This window comes from Bos mutus, chromosome 6, assembly GCF_027580195.1.
Source record: "Bos mutus isolate GX-2022 chromosome 6, NWIPB_WYAK_1.1, whole genome shotgun sequence".
Classification (NCBI taxonomy): Eukaryota; Metazoa; Chordata; class Mammalia; order Artiodactyla; family Bovidae; genus Bos; species Bos mutus.
Window position 1 is genome coordinate 83,026,829 of NC_091622.1, and position 24,351 is coordinate 83,051,179.

Sequence of the window (24,351 nt, forward strand, 5' to 3'; positions counted from 1 at the left end):
ATTGGAGTTTCAGCGCCAGTCCTTCCAATGAATATTTAGGGCTGATTTCCTTTAGGATTGACTGATTTGATCTCCTTGCAGTCCAAGGGACTCTCAAGAGTCTTCTCCAACACCACAGTTCAAAAGCATCAATTCTTTGGTGCTTAACCTTCTTTATGGTCCAACTCTCACATTTGTACATGACTACTGGAAAAACCATAGCTTTCATCAGTATATGAATGAATAAATAAACTGGTGTATATAGCCAGACAGTGGAATATTACTCAGTACCAAAAATTGAGATCTTAAGCCATGAAAAGGAGCCAATCTGAGGTGGATTTATACTGTATACTTTCAATCAAATATCATTCTGAAAAAGGTAAATCTATAGAGAAAGCAAAAAGATCAGTGGTTGTTGCCAGGAGGTGGGGAATGAGTAGGCAAAGCACAGAAGATTATTAGACCCAATGAAAATACTTTGATGATTCTATAATAATGGGTACGTGGCCTTAAACATTTTTCCAAACCCATATACAACACCAAGAATCAACTTCAACATAATCTATGGAGTTGAGTGACAATAATGTGTCAATGTAGTTTCACAAATTATAACAAATGTACCACTCTGGTGGTGTTGATAACGGAAGAGGCTATGGATGAGTGGAGGCCAAAAGAACAAAAGAGAGAGAACAGGGGAGGGTGGGAGGGAGAATGAAAAAGAAAGGGATGGAGAAATAGAGGAAGGGAGAAAGGAATTGCCTGTAATGAGTTTCAGATTCTGGTACAATAGGTCAGAGGTGAGGCAGGAGTGTTTGCATTTTTAATAAACATCCCCAGGTGCTTCTGATGCAGGTGGTCCTATTCATATTCTCATAAATTCATCATATTTTGAGAAATACTAACCTAGATTTACCATGAGACATCACATGAGATATCCTTATACAGAGGTTCCATGCTTTTGAAAACCTGAATGAAGGTATCTTCTGGGGACCAAACAAATTTTCCTTCCAAGCCTGAAACACCAATGCTATTAGCAGAACCCTGAGTGACTGATCTGATCTGAAGTCAAAGAACTTAAAGGCCTGCCTACATCCTTGGGATAGAGAAGACACAATATCTACCACAGCAAGTATGAAGCCCAAATCAAAACTTCCATGCACACAATTTAACTAAAAGACACAGCACTGAGTGCATCCTGAAGGCAAAATGTGTAAGTGGCAAGATCATCACCAAGTATGGACTTACCACACAGATTTAAATCCCAGCTCATGAAATGCCAGCTGCTGCTGCTGTTGCTGCTAAGTCGCTTCAGTCGTGTCAGACTCTGTACGACCCCACAGACGGAAGCCCACCAGGCTCCCCCGTCCCTGGGATTCTCCAGGCAAGAACACTGGAGTGGGTTGCCATTTCCTTCTCCAATGCGTGAAAGTGAAAAGTGAAAGTGAGAAGCAAGATGGCGGCGGCAGCTTCTCAGGGCGGGAGAGCCGGTGGTGGCGGAGGCAGTAGTGGGGCTGGCGGTGGCTCCGGCTGTGGGACAGGCAGTAGCCGTAGCGGTTTACTGGACAAGTGGAAGATTGACGATAAGCCTGTAAAAATTGACAAATGGGATGGATCAGCTGTGAAAAATTCTTTGGATGATTCTGCCAAAAAGGTACTTCTGGAAAAGTACAAGTATGTGGAGAATTTTGGTCTAATTGATGGTCGCCTCATCATCTGTACCATCTCCTGTTTCTTCGCCATCGTGGCTTTGATTTGGGATTATATGCATCCCTTCCCAGAGTCCAAACCTGTTCTGGCCTTGTGTGTTATATCCTATTTTGTGATGATGGGGATCCTGACCATATATACTTCGTATAAGGAGAAGAGCATTTTTCTCGTGGCCCACAGGAAAGATCCTACAGGCATGGATCCTGATGATATCTGGCAACTCTCGTCCAGTCTCAAAAGGTTCGATGATAAATACACTCTGAAACTGACCTTCATCAGTGGAAGAACGAAGCAGCAACGGGAAGCTGAGTTCACCAAGTCCATTGCTAAGTTTTTTGACCACAGCGGGACTCTGGTCATGGACGCATATGAGCCTGAGATATCCAGACTCCACGACAGTCTTGCCACAGAAAGAAAAATAAAGTAGCTGCTTCTAAAAGCAGCCATCTTTTGGCTGGATCTTGCCGAATTAAGGGGTGAGGGAGAAAGAAACAGAGAACTTAATATGGATAAAGTAAGAAATGTTAAAAATGTCCCTGTTTTGTCTTGAAATTTTAGCCCATTCTGGATAAATAGAAACTTCTAGCTCAGATATGAGAAGTTGTAGCTCTGATATCTAGCTATAGCCTCTTTGGTCTGCTGATTGCATTGTTTTGATTTGCTTTTCTGGAAAAGCATTTTTGCTTGTACAGACTTCCTCCTTCATACCTAGCAGTACTTTTTATATAGTATAGCTTTGTGCCATGCAGCATTTGAAGACTCAGTTTTTAAAATTGTTAACCTGTTGCTGACTTTTTATGTTAATTCCTGTTTCAACAGCTCTTAATTCAGAATACAACTTCTTGTGTATGACAGTTTCCCTTCACACACCATTTTTTGTGGGTGTGTATATATCTGACTTGGGGAGAATTGGGGGGAAAAACATAGCTTTTTAATTTGTTTAAGAGAGACTTTCTGCCTGTTACGTTTTGTGCTTTTAACCAATTAAAGAAGCCAATGGCATTTTTAGTTTTAAAAAAAAAAAAAAAAGAAAAGTGAAAGTGAAGTCGCTCAGTCATGTCCGACTCTTCGCAACCCCATGGACTGCAGCCTACCAGGCTCCTCCATCCATGGGATTTTCCAGGCAAGAGTACTGGAGTAGGGTGCCATTGCCTTCTCTGGAAATGCCAGCATTGTGACCTAAAAAGCAAATCACTCATCCGCTCTTACCTTTGGCCTTCTGTACTGTGAAGTGGGAACAATGATACTTATTTTCACAAGATCATGGAGCAGTTTTTTTTTTTTAATTTAAATTTATTTATTTTAATTGGAGGCTAATTACTTTACAATATTGTATTGGTTCTGCCACACATCAACGTGAATCCGCCACGGGTGTATGCATGTTCCCTATCCTGAACCCCCCTCCCACCTCCCTCCCTGTACCATCCCTGATGATTGAATAAGGGAAGATATGTGAAGATAATTTGTCAATTAGAAAGCATTTAGGAATGTGTAGAGGTTTGAACACTATAGAAATAAGATGAAGTAAGAAATCAGTGTGTGCTGGCCTTGCCACAGAAAACTTCACAGAGGAAATGGAGTGGAGTTCAACATTTTTGGAGTGAGAGAATTTAGAAAGAAAAAAAAGAGATAATATTTGGGGAAGAAATATAAAATCAAGATTGACCAGAACCTGACTCAAGGGCAGGTCAATCACCAATTTATAAAGGGCCTTCCTTTGTACCACCACTGACTGGCCTAGACAAGAAAAGTTCTGTCTGCAGATGGGGATGCAGTTGTTAGCCATCAGTCTCCAGGGAACAGAGGATCTGGTTAACCCAGTGGAGCCCCTACCTCCAGCACACGTCTTCTGAGAGACTTTCTGGGACCTGGAACTCTGGTATCCTGAACCCAAATAAATGTTCTGCTTTCAAGTGTGTGTGTGTATGTGTGCATATGTGCACATCTGTACATGTATGCATGTTTTAAAGTACTGACTCACCATCTATAATCGATAACCATGAACACTTTTTTCTCCCACTAGAAAAAGAATGAGAAAAGAGAAATTTCATATCACCAAAACAATACCTAAGTACTCTTTGAATTTCTGTTACCTATATATTCTTTGGGGCTCAGATGGTAAAGAATCTGCCTGCAATTCAGGAGACTTGACTTTGATCCCTGGACCAGGAAGATCCCCTGGAGAAATAAATGGCTACCCACTCCAGTATTCTTACCTGGAGAATCCCCATGGACTGAGGAGTCTGAGGAGCTACAGTCCATGTGGTCGCAGAGTTGGACCTACTTGACTGAGCAACTATTCTTTACCAATTATAAAAAGTAATATCAATAATATCAATAATATAAAAACAGAAGGAAACAATTTTGACAGTACTAGTGTAAGAGTAAGTGAAGAGGGGAAGTGTGTGATTTGTTTCCTTCCCTCAGGATTTTCATAAATCCAGAGACAAGGGTTGGCATCAGCTTGCTGTCTGATTGCCACAGGAGAGTAAGAGCCATGAAAGATTTTTGCTGTTACTTTTACATCCTGTTCTCTGATTTGCTATTTATTTGTTTTACATGAAAGAATCAACAGCTTATACATTAACTTAAGACCAATGTTTGTTCAATTTTAATAAAAATAAATGTCATCCAGGATTCTGACTCTGTTTTCCAAGGGAGATAAAGCCTAGAAATCCGTTTTCATCAGGAAAATGCTACTCAAATCTTCTTCATGTTGGCTCATTTGTTAGGCATCTGTCATGATGTGTCCCTTGCATGTTTCTCTGTCTTACAAACATAAAGTGATGACTGGTGGTCACATAAGCAGTGTGTGTGTGTGTGTGTGTGTGTTAGCTGGGTGAGGCAGAGGATATGTCACTGAGTAAAGGCCACATTATAAATTCAGAGAAAGAATTATTGTCAAAGTTACTGTTTTACATATGCAGAGATATCTGCAGTTAACAGAACATGAGCAACAGATTTAAGGCATAACTGTACTTACTCTCTGTGTGGCTGCCTTATTTGAGATGGTGAAAACTTTTCACTTTAGTAAGTAAAAAGCCAATAGTCTAAAGGGAAAGCTCTGAGTTGTTGGGATAGACCTTTGAAACAGTCTCATTGATTAGCTAAAATATCCCACAAAAATGATCTACCATTGTTTTCCACTGTACAAAATATCTGCAGCCTTATTTTAGTCTCTGACATACATCAGAATTACTGCACATCAGATTTTGCACTACTGTATTATGTAAGCCTCAATTCAATTAAGCCCCCACATGTGCTACCTATTAATCTCTTCTACAAACGATCTTTTGTGAATCTGGGGCAGAAGAAAGGAGTTCAAGTAAATAATTTAGGGGAATAAAATGGTGTGTTGACATTTTTCTGGACATTTTTCATTCTGAAGATATTTCTGACTTAGCAATTTGACAGTTGGCACCTATACATAACTATGCACATATACATGTGAATATACTTAGTTGTACATGCAACTTGCATCTCCTCCCTTTTGAATTAAGAGCAAAGCAAACTTCTCCATAGAGTAAGGAAATCAGCAAGCGACTTAAGCTCCACTGGGTTTCTCAATAGCAAATTGAGAAGAGAAGGCAACAATAAATGATTTGGGGACAGAATTTGTATTAGTACTTAAAAGCAAGAAACTGTACAAGAAAGTTTATCAGAGATTGTCTTTAACAAGTCATCATTTTATAGATGAGGAAATGAGACCAAATGAAACTAAGTGAATTTTCATGGGTCATTTGCCTATTTAATTGCTATACCAGAACAAGAACCCAGATTTTCTGACTCCGCATCATACTACAACCATCCACCCATGAGTTAAGCAAGCAACGAATAGTCTTAAACCCCTGGCTCAGTCTTAACTCCCTGAACAAACAACAGAAGTTGTTTATCCTTCCAGCTCCTCCTAATGGGAAAGTCCTTAGCTAACAGTCCTTAAATTGAAGTAGGCCAAGTATTTAGATGATTATAAGGCACTAGTTAGGCTTTGCTGGTGGATCAGTGGTAAAGAATTTGCTTGCAATGCAGGAGATATAAGTTTAATCCCTGGGTCAGGAAGATCCCTTGGAGGAGAACATGGCAACCCACTCCAGTATTCTTGCCTGGAGAATCCCATGGACAGAGGAGCCTAGTGGTCTATAGAGTGGTCTATAGAGGTCTATAGAGTCACAAAGAATAAGATACAACTGAAGGGACTGAACATACAAGCATGCAGAGCACTAGTTCTAGAAAATAATATACATTATATGATTATGTAAAGCAATATTCCTATAAATGATAAGCTGATTCCTACCTCCAATAACAATACTACTATCACAACACATATCAAAATATATTTAAATATTTTAAAGTATCTACTATTTAAAGATTACCTCATTTTAAGAAGACTACTAATACAGTGGAAGTGAGAAATAGATTTAGGGGACTAGATCTGATAGACAGAATGCCTGATGAACTATGGATGGAGATTTGTGACATTGTACAGGAGACAGGGATCAAGACCATCCTCAAGAAAAAGAAATGCCAAAAAGCAAAATGGCTGTCTGAGGAGGCCTTACAAATAGCTGTAAAGAGAAGCAAAAAGCAAAGGAAAAAAGGAAAGATGTACCCATTTGAATGCAGAGTTCCAAAGAATAGCAAGGAGAGATAAGAAAGTCTTCCTCATTGGTCAGTGCACAAGAAATAGAGGAAAACAATAGAACAGGAAAGACTAGAGATCTCTTCAAGAAAATTAGAGATACCAAGGGAATATTTCATCCAAAGATGGGCTCAATAAAGGGCAGAAATGGTATGGACCTAACAGAAGCTGAAGATATTAAGAAGAGGTGGCAAGAATACACAGAAGAACTGTACAAAAAGGATCTTCATGACCCAGATAATCATGATGGTGTGATCACTCACCCAGAGCCAGAAATCCTGGAATGTGAAGTCAAGTGGGCCTTAGGAAGCATCACTATGAACAAAGCTAGTGGAGGTGATGGAATTCCAGTTGACTCATTTCAAACCCTAAAAGATGATGCTGTGAAAATGCTGCACACATTATGCCAGCAAATTTGGGAAACTCAGCAGTAGCCACAGGACTGGAAAAGGTCAGTTTTCATTTCAATTCCTAAGAAAGGCAATGCCAAAGAATGCTCAAACTACCACACAATTGCACTCACCTCACAAGCTAGCAAATTAATGTTCAGAATTCTTCACGTGAGACTCCAACAGTATGTGAACTGATAACTGCCAGATGTTCAAGCTGGATTTCGAAAAGGCAGAGGAACCAGAGATCAAATTGCCAACATCCGTTGGATCATCAAAAAGGCAAAAGAGTTCCAGAAAAACATCTACTTCTGCTTTATTGACTATGCCAAAGCTTTTGACTGTGTAGATCACAACAGACTGTGGAAAAATCTGAAAGAAATGGGAATACCAGACCACCTGACCTGCCTCTTGAGAAATCTGTATACATGTCAAGAAGTAACAGTAGAGCTGGACATGGAACAACAGACTGGTTCCAAATAGGAAAAGGAGTATGTCAAGATTGTATATTGTCACCCTGCTTATTTAACTTATATCCAGAATACATCATGAGAAATGCTCGGCTTGATGAAGCACAAACTGTAATCAAGATTGCCGGGAGAAATATCAATAACCTCAGATATGCAGATGACACCTCCCTAATGGCAGAAAGTGAAGAAGAACTAAAAAGCCCTTTTGGTGAAAGTGAAAGAAGAGACTGAAAAAGTTGGCCTAAAACTCAACATTCAGAAAACTAAGATCATGGTATCCGGTCCCATCATTTCGTTGCAAATAGATGGAGAAACAGTAAAAACAGTGTCAGACTTTATTTTGGGGGCTCCAGAATCACTGCAGATGGTGACTGCAGCCATGAAATTAAAAGATGCTTACTGCTTGGAAGGAAAGTTATAACCAACCTAGACAGCATATTAAAAAGCAGAGACATTACTTTGCCAACAAACGTCTGTGTAGTCAAGGCTATGGTTTTTCCAGTAGTCATCTATGGATTGTGGGTTGGACTATAAAGAAAGAGGAGCACTGAAGAATTGATGCTTTTGAACTGTGGTGTTGGAGAATACTCTTGAGAGTCTCTTGGACTACAAGAAGATCCAACCAGTCCATCCTAAAGGAGATCAGTCCTGGGTCTTCATTGGAAGGACTGATGTTGAAGCTGAAACTCCAATACTTTGGCCACCTGATGCAAAGAGCTGACTCATTTGAAAAGACCCTGATGCTGGGAAAGATTGAAGGCAGAAGGAGAAGGAGATGACAGAGGGTGAGATGATTGGATGGCATCACCGACTCAATGGACATGAGTTTGAGTGGACTCTGAGAGTTGGTGATTGACAGGGAGGCCTGGCATGCTGAGGTCCATGGGGGTAACAAAGAGTCAGACACAAATGAACTACTGAACTGAATTGAACTGAATAGTAAAATGTAATCTCTATCTAGTGCTTCACAATTTATGTTATTTCATATATTTATACACTATGCTTCTGAAAACAGCCAGTGTGAAATTTTACTTCTATTCATACTTTGAAAGTGAAAGTGACAGTGTTAGTCACTCAGTCGTGTCTGACTCTGTGACCTCATGGACTATTGCCCACCAGGCTCCTCTGTCTATGTGACTTCCCAGGCAAAGAATACTGGAGTGGGTTGACATATTCTTCTCTGGGGGATCTTCCCAATCCACATATTGAACCTGCATCCCTTGTGTCTCCTGCATTATCAGGAAAATTCTTTACCATGAGCTAGTACCACCTAGGTGGAGAAGGCAATGGCACCCCACTCCAGTACCCTTACCTGGAAAATCCCATGGACAGAGGAACCTGGTAGGCTGCAGTCCATGGGGTTACTAAGAGTCAGACACGACTGAGCAACTTCACTTTCACTTTTCACTTTCATGCATTGGAGAAGGAAATGGCAACCCACTCCAGTGTTCTTGCCTGGAGAATCCCAGGGATAGGGGAGCCTGGTGGGCTTCCATCTGTGGGGTCGCACAGAGTCGGACACGACTGAAGCGACTTAGCAGCAGCATCAGTGCCACCTAGGAAGTCCCTAATTCATCCTTTAGTTATTAGTTTGGATCTGGGAAGCCCTCCCTGATCTCTACAGACCAAACCAGGAGGCTCTGCTGTGTGACTCTCCAGCACTTAGCTTCCTTGTCTAAATGTGTCCCTTCCATCTGAGTTCTCTGGGGACAAAAACTGTTTCTATCTCACTCACCTCCTGGTGAGTTCTTCTTCACTTTCTGCGATTAGGGAGGTGTCATCTGCATATCTGAGGTTATTGATATTTCTCAGAGCCTAGGAGAGTGCCTCGGTTCATTTCAGTTCAGTCCCTCAGTCCTGTCCGACTCTTTGCAACCCCATGAATCACAGCATGCCAAGCCACTCTGTCCATCACCAACTCCCAGGGTTTACCAAACTCACGTCCATCAAGTCGGTGATGCCATCCAGCCATCTCATCCTCTGTCATCCCCTTCTCCTCTTGCCCTAAATCCTCCCAGCATCAGGGTCTTTCCCAGTGAGTCAACTCTTCACATGAGGTGGCCAAAGTATTGGAGTTTCAGCTTCAACATCAGTCCTTTCAAAGAACACCCAGGACTGATCTCCTTTAGGATGGACTGGTTGGATCTCCTTGCAGTCCAAGGGACTCTCAAGAGTCTTCTCCAACACCACAGTTCAAAAGCATCAATTCTTCGGTGCTCAGCTTTCTTCACAGTCCAACTCTCACATCCATACATGACCATTGGAAAAACCATAGCCTTGACTAGACAGACCTTTGTTGGCAAAGTAATGTCTCTGCTCTTTAATGTGCTATCTAGGTTGGTCATAACTTTCCTTTCAAGGAGTAAGCATCTTTTAATTTCATGGCTGCAATCACCATCTGCAGAAGATATTAAGAAGAGGTGGCAAGAATACACAGAAGAACTATACAAAAAAGATCTTCATGACCCAGATAATAATGATGGTATGATCACTCATCTAAAGCCAGACATCCTAGAATGTGAAGTCAAGTGGGCCTTAGAAAGCATCACTACGAACAAAGCTAGTGGAGGTGATGGAATCCCAGTTGAGCTATTTCAAATCCTGAAAGATGATGCTGTGAAAGTGCTGCACTCAATATGCCAGCAAATTTGGAAAACTCAGCAGTGGCCACAGGACTGCAAAAGGTCAATTTTCATTCCAATCCCAAAGAAAGGCAATGACAAAGAATGCTCAAACTACCACACAATTGCACTCATCTCAGACACTAGTAAAGTAATGCTCAAAACTCTCCAAGTCAGGCTTCAGCAATATGTGAACCATGAACTTTCAGACATTCAAGCTCTGGATTTAGAAAAGGCAGAGGAACCAGAGACTAAATTGCCAACATCCACTGGATCATCAAAAAGGCAAGAGAGTTCCAGCAAAACATCTATTTCTGCTTTATTGACTATGCCAAAGCCTTTGACTGTGTGGATCACAATAAACTGTGGAAAATTCTGAAAGAGATGGAAATACCAGACCACCTGATCTGCCTCTTGAGAAATCTGTATGCAGGTCAGGAAGCAACAGTTAGAACTGGACATGGAACAACAGACTGGTTGCAAATAGGAAAAGGAGTACGTCAAGGTTGTATATTGTCACCCTATTTATTTAACTTATATGCAGAGTACATCATGAGAAATGCTGGACTGGAACAAGCACAAGCTGGAATCAAGATTGCTGGGAGAAGTATCAATAACCTCAGATATGCAGATGACACCACCCCTATGGCAGAAAGTGAAGAGGAACTCAAAAGCCTCTTGATGAAAGTGAAATAGGAGAGTGAAAAAGTTGGCTTAAAGCTCAACATTCAGAAAACGAAGATCATGACATCCAGTCCCATCACTTCATGTGAAACAGATGGGGAAACAGTGGAAACAGTGTCAGTAGAGTGCCTGGCACACATTAAATCCTAAATAACTATTTGCTAATGAATAATTGAACCAAAGAAATATTCTGACAACTTGGGAGTGAAGGGGAAAAAAAGAGTTTTGAAATATCAGAGTTTACTAAGAAACAGCTATATAGACTAAATTTCGGGTCCTCTGTGTAGGTGTTCCTTGCCTCCATTTTTGCACCAACACATTTTCTAAAACCTCCAATGGCTTCTGTGCTGCAGCTCTAACAGGGCAATGAGAACAGAGCAGGAATGTTGATTTTTGTTTTTACATCTGATCCACCTACAAAATATTTCTATGTCAGACACTGCCTGAAAGCTTTCTTTCTTGCTAATGGTACTCTTGCTATTCAATAGGAACAGAGTTTGCTTAGGGAACCCTTTGTACCATAGCCATATACATTAGCTCTCCTTATCAAGCACATAGAATACACTAGAAGAAAGATGGTAAAGATTATCTCCTTCCTACGACTTTGTAAACCTCCCATAAGGGCTTGAAGGTCTGGAAAGTGACAGATAGGGGATTTTATCTTTCTCAAAATAATCACAAACGTAGTTAAACCAACTACACTCTGGAGGCCCATGCTGATTTGTAATGGGAAATAAAAATCACATGGCTCTGGCCAGAATGCGGCTTTTTCAGTCCCAGGATAGTTGACAAATAAAATAATTTTGGCACCACTTAGGCTGGAATAAAATCGCTAACAGAAATGTACACAATAACTAATATCCAAATTTCTATATCAAATAAATGATACTATTTTCCCCACTTCTCTCCTTCCTTCACTCCATCCCTCTCCCTATTTAAGCCCTCCTAGGAATCATTTGTCATCCTTGAAAAACCCAAATGGCTGACTTTAAAAATAGATGTTTATAAAACACTCATACTACACTCAGCCTCTTAGACTCCCTTGAAATAAAGCAGCCATAATCTTTGTGACAGTGGCCGCCATTAATGCAGATCATAAAAGCTGGTAAAGAGAGAGAGATACTGATTTACCATTCATTGCTATGCTCGTATATACTCTTTCTAATAAAATTCAGGAAAATTATTACTTTCTGAAAGCTTAGTGCTTCAACATTTGTATTTTGAACCTCCTCTACTGTAAGATTTCAGTGTTCCCTGTGTGATTTTTCTCTTCCCAAGGAGCTGCCAATGTAAATGTGCCACACTTGAGCTCCACAGAATACTGAGCTGAAGGAGCATATGTCCTACATCTATAGTGGAAAATGTGGTGTTTAGGGAGCAATGAAGCAAGCTATAACTCAGAGTTTGAGACAAATGCTGTTTGAGACACTGGTTCCATTTATGGATATAATATAATTTGAAAAGCTTAGATATCTTTCCCATAAGAATTTTGACTCCCAAGATTTAGTTAAAAATAATGGTGCCACAATGTGTGATATGAATAATTTGTCCTTTATTTAAGTTTTATCTAACACACTAATATAAATGAAGTCAAATAGCACTAGAAGTAGATAGCAAAAAGGAGTATCAAATGCTGAAATCATTGGAATATATGTCTAAATAAGATGTGGGACTCCAGGAATATATGGCAGTAATTTGATTTAGCTTGATGCTTTATATGTTACTTGGACTTAACTCAAAATTATATTGTAGAAATACTAAGAGTTTTTAAATGAGATTTTGACCTAACCATATTTCCAGTTGTGAAATTGTAGCCCTTCAAGAAAACCAGAGAGTTGTTCAATATAAAGTCATCACTGGATCACACCCAACCCTCTTCCACACATACACACACATATTAAATCATGCATACACACTCCTACCTTAAGAATAATTAATTAATTAATTGAAAAGGCAAACGTCCAAACAAGGACATTGATTCATATTACTTCAGTACACCTACACCCTTCCAAAAAATACAAAGCTATAATGTCAATTCCATAATTCATTTACTTTTTCCATTAATAAATATGTATTGAGTACTTATTAGGGAGAAGTCAATTTGCTAGACAATACCAATAAAATGAAGAATGAAACTGATGCAATGTATTTTATTTTCTAAGAGTACAAATTCAGCGGAGGAGTAAAAAGTGAAGTTACTTGATACTGCCTTAAGAGTCACTCAGAGTGACATAATAATCATCAAATAGATTTTTTAAACTTTATGCTAAAAGCTCAGGGACTTCTAGAAAGGTAGAGTAAGAATTTGGTAGTCTTGTTCCTTAGCAAATAACAGTTTAACTGATGAAAATGATTAAAAAACCAAACCAAGTTTTATTTAAGGCATACAGAGAATGGAAAAGCATTCATCCAAGAAAACTTACAGAAAGAGGGGATATATGTACACATATAGCTGATTCACTTTGCTGTTTCAATTTCTAGGAAGGAATAGTAATGGTGAATTTATGGGGAACACACATGGCACAAGCAATATTTGTATAAAGTGAGACTATGTACCTCTGAGTGTGACATTATGCTCTATCTCATAAAACTTAGAGGTACATAGTCTCACTTAATATAAATATTGCTTGTGCCATTTGTCTCCTCAATAAATTCACCATCACTGTTCTTTCCTACAAATCAAAACAGTTAGGATTAAGTTGTTCTAGTAAAGCTTTACACACAATGCTGTCTAAAATACTTGGAGAAAGGTGTCAGAAAGAAAAGTTAAAGAGTGATTGAAGAAGACTCAGAAGCCAAGATTGTGAGCTTTTTGTGGCAAATGGGAGTGAGTCTTGAGCAGTGTTAGGCACATAGCAGATAAGCTGGATGGATGGATGGCCAGATGGATGGATGGAGTATAGGTGTACAGATGGATGGAAAGATGGAGAAGAAACTCAGAAAAGTCAAGGAAGGGTCCTTAATTTCAACACAAACTGCAAATACTTAATGAGTGCACATGGTAACATAGGTACAGATTTAGAGCTCAAGGACACATAATACTATTGATAATGGTTAAAACAAAGATCATGGCATCCGGTCCCATCACTTCATGGGAAATAGATGGGGAAACAGTGGAAACAGTGTCAGACTTTATTTTGGGGGGGCTCCAAAATCACTGCAGATGGTGACTGCAGCCATGAAATTAAAAGATGCTTACTCCTTGGAAGGAAAGTTATGTCCAACCTAGATAGCATATTGAAAAGCAGCGACATTACTTTGCCAACAAAGGCCGTCTAGTCAAGGCTATGGTTTTTCCTGTGGTCATGTATGGATGTGAGAGTTGGACTGTGAAGAAGGCTGAGTGCCGAAGAATTGATGCTTTTGAACTATGGTGTTGGAGAAGACTCTTGAGAGTCCCTTTTCAGCCCTGGGATTTCTTTGGAAGGAATGATGCTAAAGCTGAAACTCCAGTACTTTGGCCACCTCATGAGAAGAGTTGACCCATTGGAAAAGACTCTGATGCTGGGAGGGACTGGGGGCAGGAGTAGAAGGGGACAACAGAGGATTAGATGGCTGGATGGCATCACTGACTCGATGGACGTGAGTCTGAGTGAACTCTGGGAGTTGGTGACAGACAGGAAGGCCTGGCGTGCTGCGATTCATAGGGTCGCAAAGAGTCGGACACGACTGAGCAACTGAACTGAACTGAAACTAAACACCATCAGAGATTATAAATGAAGTATATCTTGTCTCAAAGAAGTAAACATCTTTGTAGCCCAAAGACTAAACACTGTAGCCCAAAGACTCAACAGCCACATCAGCAACACATTCCAGGACCTGCAAAGTGTTTTCTTTGAAACAACTTACTTGGCTAACTTTTATCACTATTTCAACTGAAATGTTTTATTCTTTCTTCTTCATTGAAAAATCCAGAGTTAATTCTTTCTCTGTTTTTGGACTACCTTATATGTTTTAAATTATTGTTATTTATTTAGAGATCTACTCCCCCCGATGGGGGGAAAAAATCCCCTGGAGATAAGGATTCTCCATGAAAGTGAAAGTAGTTAGTCACTCAGTCATATCTGATTCTTTGCGAACCCATGAACAGCTGCCAGGATCCTCTGTCCATGGGATTCTCCAGGCAAGAATACTGGAGAAGGTAGCCATTCCCTTCTCCAGGGGATCTTCCCGACCCAGGGATCAAACCTGAGTCCTCTACATTGCAGGCGGATTCTTTACCATCTGGGCCACCAGGAAAGTCCAAGGATTCTCCATTCTTGGGACCTATTTTCACTGCCTATAATTGATGTGTAGCAAACAGCCAATAAACATTCATTCAGTAAACAATAAGGTATCTTAGTGGACACATAAATGTAACACAATAGTATGGCTTCAATTTAAATACAGTAGTTGAAACTCAACTCCAGATTAAATGACTTCCTAATGTATGAAGACTTTTGGATGACAGGCTTACAGGAATTATTTTACTATAGTTTCAAATGGGTGACTTCTGTATTGTAATAAGTGAAAAGAATGCTAGAGCAGATAAAACCACTAACATTTGCTCAAACATTATCCATCTATAAGGAGCCAAACTAAAAACAGCAAATAATGCCACACAAGCCACACACTTCTCTTCTACCCTACAGGAGACAGTGCTAATCCATCATTACATTTCTTCTAAGCTTGGGCTGAGCAGTAGCATCCTCTTCAGCATGACATTCTAGCAGAGTCACTGCCAACTAACAGGAGCTCCATTATCACTTAACACTCACTTGTCATGCTTGACCTGGATCTAGTCACATAGTTTTCCTTTCTAACATTTTATCGTTTAGTACCTTTTTCTTTCAGTTAGGAAAGAAAGCAGATGGGCATCTCAGGGAAATACTAGATAATCAATGTTCCATATTTTATTTGAGCCAGCTGAGTCCCAAGAGCCAGTCTATAGATCATTGTTGATCTGCAATTGATTTTTCACCACTTCATAGCAGAAAAAAAGAAAAGAAAAAAATAGTCCCCATGCTAATCTGACCAGGTGCATTAGAATCACCCAGGGAGGTCTTTAAATATATAGATCACCAGTCTTAAATCAACATTTCTAGGGATGAAGTCTATAAACTGTGTGACTGTGTATATTATAAGGTGCAGTCAGGTTCAGGTACTACTGAATGTGTCTATAGGTATATTTTCAGTTGCATATTTTAGAAACAGAAGACTTTTTACTAAAACTATGTCATTTTTATCATCCTTGAGTTTTTTTTTAATCTTTCATTTATAAAATAATGGAAATAGTAAGTCATAGTAGTGAGGGTATTTTGTGTTACTTTTTTCAACACTGTACTAGACAAAATAACATTGGACCTCCTGTAGAAGTATTTTCCTGAAATGTTGCTGATCTTTTAAACCCAAGACTGAAAACCGTGGGCCTAGTGGTACCCACTTCTCAGATTAGACAAGTCTGCACATTCAGGATAAAATAAAGGATAACTACAACAAGCCTGCCACAAATCTACTTTTATTCAAACCTGAAGAAACTCCTAGGAAACAACTTAGCCCAAAAGAGGGGGAAAAAAATGTCAAGAGGACAAGCTTGGCTAAGCAGCAAATCCTTGCAGAAAATGGTGGAGGATGCCCTTGGTCTAGTCATGGCACAGCCCCAAGCATGATCTTTAAGTCCAAGTGTTATGCAGTGGGGTTATGAGAGGCAAGGGAAAGGGGGCAGGCTATAACATAAGAAATTAGACCCAAACTCTTCATTAAAACCCCCATAAGAGACTGAGGTTTAGACACACCTTTAAGCATGTAGCATGTAAAGAGGGCAGAGGTATTCCGCTCACTGTTTCATGGGCTACTGGGTAACTTAGGTGCCACAGAGCCGTTGTCATAACTCTGGCAGTGGCAGCTTGATGGGAGGCAGAAAAGGATCTTCCATGAGCAAGGAGTAACCATAAAGTGGCCAAATAGGGCAACAGAGCTCAGAGCAGAAACAAGCAGTGTTTGAGCGGCAGCATTTCTAAGGGTGAGGGCAGCCCTAGCAGGCAGTGTGGCACCAGCAGCCGCGTTCCCTGTGGAGCAGGGCTCAAGCGCACTATGCGGTTCTCTGTGAGCACTGATGAGAGACCTTCCAGAAACACCTGAGGTAAAGAGGCAGCGTTCTTTATAAGGGGCTTCAGAACCAGCCATGAGTAGTAGGCTCTGATAAGAGCCCAAGAATGTTTAACACATAATCTTACTACCCCCGCATTTCAAGTCCCAGTGTTTCCTGGATGATCCTATTTCAAGTCTCAATGTAGTCTAGTCCACAGAGCAAACAGCCTCTGTGAAATAAGAATACAAGACACATTAGCGAATCCCACAGGAAAACACTCCCTCACAATTCTGCAGGTTTTGAATTTCTCCTGGTCACATACACACAGGGTCAAACTGTCTAGGAAGATGAGAAATGACCCTAGCACAGAACACATCGAAACTGATTTAAGCCATGACCTGAATGGCCCCAGGGAAAATCTTTTTCATGTCTACTTAATTTTTATACTAGAAATAAATAGGGATGGCTACTCACCCCACCGTCATTCTCTACCCAACATGTGTGTATTGTCCCAATTAGTCTACCAGAAAAAGACCTCATGCCCCTGGTCAAAGCACTGGACTGATCTAACCTCCTCCCCTGGCTATAGCAATCAGTGCAAGAATCAAATTGGAACCCTTTTCTAGTTATTTTTCAAACAGAAGCTAAGATAAATTATTCCATTTTTATTGTTTTGTTTTTTCTAATTGAATATTCATGCCACTGGTAAAGAATCCAGTGGAGAAGACATAAGCGACACAGGTTCAATCCCTGGGTTGGGAAGATACCCTGGAGGAGAGTATGGCAACCCACTCCAGTATTCTTCCCTGGAGAAGCTCCGTGAACAGAGGAGCCTGGCCAGCTACAGTCCATGTGATTGCAAAGAGTCTGACACGACTGAAGCATCTTGGCACGCATGCACCCATGCCACTGGAAAAAGAGTTTATCTGCAGTAGGAATAAGTGAGGTTGACACAGAGAGTAGCAGAGAGGAGGGATGGAGAGGGAAATGTACAGTGGTTTCCATCTCTGAGGGCTGTAGAACTACTGTGGTTCTTGTAGCAATTTATTTGACTATATGAACTGTTCTCAGTGCCTGAATAAATTCCCTAGTTTGAGTTGGCTCTGTCACTTGCAAACAAAAGAATTCAGTATCAATGAAGATGTTTTCAGCTGCAAGTAAGAAAAATTTACTAATATCCTAAACTTTTAGAATATTGATCATTTATAACTCTAGAAGTGGTCCCATTTTCAAAAATGCCATCAACAAAGACCAAGTCTCTTTTTCTCCTCCTACCTGTCCCTCCAATATAAAATTTGCCTGGCTTGTAACCTCAGGGTAATAAGATGACTGCCACACTACTGGGTATTATATCCTCAGGTCACAAAATCTACAGCAGGAAAAAAGAGAAGGGTACAAATGAGCTCTGTTACTTACAAAGGAAAATGGTTGCCTCAGGAAATTCCCTTTTCCATTTCACTGGCTAGAAATGCTAGAGCTATGACAAGCTTACATCTCACAGTTTATATCCATGACTGGGTACTTTGCTCACAGCATTCTGTTGGCAAGGAAGAAAAGGAAATTAACATTGGAGTGAACAATAAATAGTGTTTTTCCCAAATCTACAGGGATTTGAGGTTCAGGGAGTGTATGTGCGCATGTGTGCTCAGTCCATTCAGTCATGTCTGCCTCTTTGTGACCCTATGAACTGTAGCCCACCAGGGTCCTCTGTCCATGGGATTCTCCAGACAAGAATATGGAATGGGTTGCCATGCCCTCCTCCAGGGGATCTTCTTGACCCAGGGATCAAATCCATGTCTCTTAAGTCTCCTGCATTGCAGATGGATTCTTTACCCACTAAGCCACCTGGAAAGCCCTCAGGGAGTATAACTGTGGTCATATTTCAAGCTGGATCCTCGAGTAATTAAGGTGATGATGATGATAATACTTCTAACTCTAAACCAGGCCTTATTCCAAGAAATTTACTTAATTCTTAGTTCTCTGCAACCTTAAAACATCTGATGAGATAGATGTTGTTATTACTATCAACCTATTAGACATAAGGAAAGAGGCCCCATAGGATCTAAGAATGGTGTCAAGATTTGAACTCAAAAAGTTGAACCCTGGAAATGAAGATCTGTTACACTATGTTGTACCAGACTGTCTCTATTCAAAATCCATGAAATAACAATATTGAGAAAATATTCATTGTTATGCACAAGAAAAATATTATTGTTTAAGTATTATTTCTCCTTAAGCTGACCTTGAAATGATAGATTCTATATTTCTAAAAAGATCACATTAATTCCAACATGTAGATCATTCCCACTAACCTCCTTTCTGGTCGTTTCTATGCACACAAATGACAGGGCATAGAATTAGAAAACCCTTTGTAAGGGGAAATACAGAACAATTCAATTAATAATTTCAATTTCATTTGGATTAAAGGTGTTTCAAAAATAGATATCCTTATCTCAATGAAAGCAAGACCATTAAATGAAAAGAAGTCCCTCTGAAGACTGAGAACTCAATGGTACTGAATTAGTCAATGGATTTAAAATTACAAAGACTTAAAGCCTGGAGAAGATTTTTATAGGGTCTTTTATCCAGTGACTTTGGCTAGCAGGCCTTGAGAGAAAGACAAAATTCATTCTAAAGAAGTCTGAGAAGCTAAACCTAAGGGGAAAAAAATGTACTCTTACAGCTGTAAAAAGACAGATGACATTGAACAGTATAATATCATTTTCCAATCAGAGTGCATTAAAAACAAAGGGGAACAAAGTAAATTTAGATTAAGCCAATCTAAAAGTTAAATAAACCAAACTTATTAGACTTTAGGAGCCCAACTTTCAGTTCTTATTCTCAATGATTTCAACTGTTAGTCATATAGACAAACTTTTTAAAAAATGAGTATAATTCTTGTCTCAACATTTTCCCTTTAATTAACTCTCTGGTCTAATGTCAGCCAATTGTTTTCAAACGGTGATTAACTTCTGCTCCACTCTGTGAACAATAACCAAGCTGTGTCTCTATAGCAGCTGCCATTTCATACCTGAAGAGGCAAAGGAGATGACTGCCTGCTGGATTGGTGTAATAACAGGGGGGCATAAAAATGAAAATGCCCTTGAAATCCTCAATAGACAATGTTAATAACTTCTATCAGCCACATAAATGACTTGTTTCCCTCCATCTCTAGTAGAAAATAAGAGAAAAGGATTATCAATACAATCCTATAAATTAAATTAATCAGAAACTGGGTATTAAGCTACCAAGTTTACTCAAGCCACTATTACTCTATACAACAAATAATTTAGCTCAATTCAGTTTCTAGAGAGTTTGGTGAAGAAAAGAAGTTTGCATGAAGTTATCAACTTATTCATTCTTATTAAACACCTTCATTCATCCAAGCACTGACTGAAGTAGGAACAGGGATAGAAATAAGGTAGTCCTAGACCTTGATATCAAATTAGCCGTAGAATCTGTCACAGCTCAAGAAACCAGAAATTCACCTATCCCCTAAAATCGATACAAAATTTTATCCTGAATTCAAGAATTTGAGCAGTCCTTTGACTATGCATATGATCTTTTCTCAGGTGTTTTTTTTAAAAAATGACATTTTCATACACCCATAATAATTCAAAATTTTTTTTAATCACTGAAATCATTTTCCTAAAATTGTTAGAAAAAAAACCTCAATGCAATATCTTTTTTTTTTTTTTTTAAGTTGTTGAAAATTTTTTATTGAAAGAATAATCCATTAGCAGTTTGATGGATTAATTAATGTGATATAAAGCTAGAAACAAGGACATGTGTTGGGAGACTACTAAAAGAGTCCAGGTTTCAAATTATAGAAATGAAGAGGGAAAAATTAGGAAAATGATGTAGAATCAATAAGACTTAATGGCTAGTTCTTGACTGATTCTTCCATCTAAAGTCTTGGTTCTACTCAGCACTGTAAGACGCAGATGAAGTCATCCCCCAATAAACCACCTGGTGTCAATGTTACAATCTATTCTTACCTGGTAGTTTTTATATAGCTGCTGCTGCTGCTAAGTCGCTTCAGTCGTGTCCAACTCTGTGCGACCCCATAGACAGCAGCCCACCAGGCTCCCCCGTCCCTGGGATTCTCCAGGCAAGAACATTGGAGTGGGTTGCCATTTCCTTCTCCAAAGCATGAAAGTGAAAAGTGAAAACGAAGTTGTTCAATTGTGTCCGATTCTTTGTGATCCCATGGACTGCAGCCTACCAGGCTCCTCCGTCCATGGGATTTCCAGGCAAGAGTACTGGAGTGGGGTGCCATTGCTAGAGGTAGCCAAATGCTAGGCATCCAACCACCAAAGTATTTGAATAACTGATCTATTCCTAATTTGTCATCTCAAAATTCTAGTTTAAAGTAGAAACTGAATATCAAGAAATTCTTTCAATTCAAATCCCTTATGTTTTAACTTCATCACCTTCATTCTTCTTGTTTTATTGTAATATAGAGAGAATAATGTTTATAACTTTCCATGTCTTGGTCTTGAGAAAAATAGTGATCCTATTGATTATCACTGGTAATGTTTAGAAATTTATTCTAGATAATAATTCTACCATTTTTGAGATCAATTAATATATTTATTTATTCAGTAATTATTCAGTAGCTATATGAACCAGATACTATGTTACATACATGGGATGCAATGGTGAGACACAGTCTTATTATCTTGAAACATAATCATACAGATATATGTAGAACTGTGACAAATGATTTTAGACAGGAAGTAACCAGTGTTATAAAAGGCTAAAATCACAAAGCATGATGTTTTGAAGGAAATGAGAGAGGCTTTCCTTAGGAAAATGATCCTCAAGCTGAAAAAGAAAGAATTGGTAGACAAGAAAAGCGCTGTCCTAATCAGTGGTAAGAGTATATGCAAAGGCCCTGTGGCAAGAGAAATCATGGATATAAGGCCACAATTCTCCCAGTGTGGTCAGAAATCTCCATGAAAATACTCAAAACTATTTTCATGATAATATAAGATTTTACTTCCATATTCCACTATAATTCTTTCATGGATGTGCTGTAAATTTTCTAGTACCAACATAATGTGTGATATTGCAACATAGTTAATGCGGAAGCAGATAAAGATCTAGCTGTCTTTTATTAAGCCAGCTACTAAAGAAATCTGCAAAAATGGAAATCAAAGCCGCTGTTTTTACCATTCTTTTTTAAAATTTGGAACAATATGGTTAATTTTTATTAAAAAACAATGAACATGCAATAGCCATTATTGTTATTTTTAAAAGGAATTATTCCCTTGTGGCTCAGTTGGTAAAGAATCTGCCAACAATGTGGGATACCTGGGTTCGATCCCCTGGAGAAAGAAAGGCTACCCACTCCAGTATTCTGGCCTGGAGAATTCCATGAACTGTATGTCAATTGGGTCACAAAGAGTTGGACATGACTGAGTGACTTTCACTTCACGTCAAACTTTTTAGTTTCCATTTCTCATTATGGTAAACATCAATAAATAAAACACATAAACACAAAGCTCACTGTCATCCTCAATACACTTTTTTCTTTTTTTTAATATTGTAGTGGTTTTGCCATACATTGACATGAATCCGCCACGGATGTACATGTGTTCCCCATCCTGAACCCCCCTCCCACCTCCCTCCCCATACCATCCCTCTGGGTCATCCCAATGCATCAGCCCCAAGCACCCAGTCTCACGCATTGACCTGGACCGGCGATTCGTTTCATATATGATAATATGCATGTTTCATGCCATTCTCCCAGCCATCCCACCCTCACCCTCTCCCACAGAGTCCAAAAGACTGTTGTATACATCTGTGTCTCTTTTGCTGTCTCACATATAGGGTCATTGCTACCATCTTTCTAAATTCCATATTGATGTGTTAGAATACTGTATTGGTGTTTTTCTTTCTGGCTTACTTCACTCTGTATAATAGGCTCCAGTTTCACCCACCTCATTAGAACTGATTCAAATGTATTCTTTTTAATGGCTGAGTAATATTCCATTGTGTATATGTACCACAGCTTTCTTATCCATTTGTCTGCTGATGGACATCTAGGTTGCTTCCATATCCTGGCTATTGTAAACAGTGCTGCAATGAATATTGGGGTACACGTGTCTCTTTCAATTCTGGTTTCCTTGGTATGTATGCCCAGCAGTGGGATTGCTGGGTCATATGGCAGTTCTATTTCTAGTTTTTTAAGGAATCTCTGCACTGTTCTCCATAGTGGCTGTACTAGTTGGCATTCCCATCAGCAGTGTAAGAGTGTTCCCTTTTCTCCACACCCTCTCCAGCATTTATTGCTTGTAGACTTTTGGATCATAGCCATTCTGACCAGTGTGAGATGATACCTCATTGTGGTTTTGATTTGCATTTCTCTGATAATGACGATGTTGAGGATCTTTTCATGTGTTTGTTAAACCATTTGTATGTCTTCTTTGGAGAAATGTCTGTTTAGTTCTTTGGCACATTTTTTGATTGGGTCACTTATTTTTCTGCAGGAGTTGCTTGTATATTTTTCAAATTAATTCTTTGTCAGTTGCTTCATTTGCTATTATTTTCTCCCATTCTGAAGGCCGTCTTTTCACCTCGCTTATTGTTTCCCTGTTGTGCAAAAGCTTTTAAGTTTAATTAGGTCCTATTTGTTTATTTTTGCTTTTATTTCCAATATTCTGGGAGGTGGGTCCTAGAGGATCCTGTTGTGATTTATGTCAGAGAGTGTTTTGCCTTTGTTTTCCTCTAGGAGTTTTATAGTTTCTGGTCTTATGTTTAGATCTTTAACCCATTTTGAGTGTATTTTTGTGTATGGTGTTAGAAAGTGTTCTAGTTTCATTCTTTTAAAAGTGGTTGACCAGTTTTCCCAGCACCACTTGCGAAAGAGATTGTCTTTTCTCCATTGTATATTCTTGCCTCCTTTGTCAAAGATAAGGTGTCCATAAGTGTATGGATTTATCTCTGGGCTTTCTATTTTGTTCCATTGATCTATATTTCTGTCTTTGTGCCAGTACCATACTGTCTTGATGACTGTGGCTTTGTAGTAGAGCCTGAAGTCAGGCAGGTTGATTCCTCCAGTTCCATTCTTCTTTCTCAAGATTGCTTTGGCTATTTGAGGTTTTTTGTATTTCCATACAAATTGTGAAATTATTTGTTCTAGTTCTCTGAAAAATATCAAGTTGGCATTTGTGTTTGAAGCAAATTCTGATTCAAATGGAAAGTGTGGTATCTTCACATAGTGTGGTAGGCTATATAATGATCCCACTGGCCCACAAAGTTGTCTATCATCTAATCAAGAAACCCGTGAATATGTTCCTGCACATGGCAAAAGGGGCTTTGTATAAGTGATTTAATTAAGGATCTTGTGATGGAGATATTATCCTGGGTTATCTGGGTAAACTCAAGATAATTCTTTTAAGAGGAAGACAGAGGATAAGAGGATCAGATAAAGCAATGTGACAATGCTAGCAGAGAAGGAACTGGAAAATATTATACTACTGGCTTTAACAATAGCAGAGGATGCAGCCATGAGGCAAAGTATGCAGGCAGCCTCTCAGTTCAGTTCAATTCAGTTCATTCGCTCAGCCATGTCCGACTCTTTGTGACCCCATGAATTGCAGCACGCCAGGCCTCCCTGTCCATCACCAACTCCCGGAGTTCACCCAAACTCGTGTACATTGAGTCAGTGATGCCATCCAGCCATCTCATCCTCTGTCCTCCCCTTCTCCTCCTGCCCCCAATCCCTCCCAGCATCAGAGTCTTTTCCAATGAGTCAACTGTTCGCATGAAGTAGCCAAAGTATTGG

At 39.4% G+C, this 24,351-nt stretch overlaps 1 protein-coding gene across 1 annotated transcript; it reads left to right on the forward strand.

Moving 5' to 3' along the window:
- The first annotated feature begins 1,425 nt into the window (after positions 1–1,425).
- On the forward strand, positions 1,426–2,365 carry LOC138988313 (signal peptidase complex subunit 2). Its single transcript, XM_070372955.1, has one exon. It carries the CDS (start codon positions 1,433–1,435, stop codon positions 2,111–2,113), a length of 681 nt encoding a protein of 226 aa, XP_070229056.1. The 5' UTR covers positions 1,426–1,432; the 3' UTR covers positions 2,114–2,365.
- Positions 2,366–24,351: the final 21,986 nt, after the last annotated feature.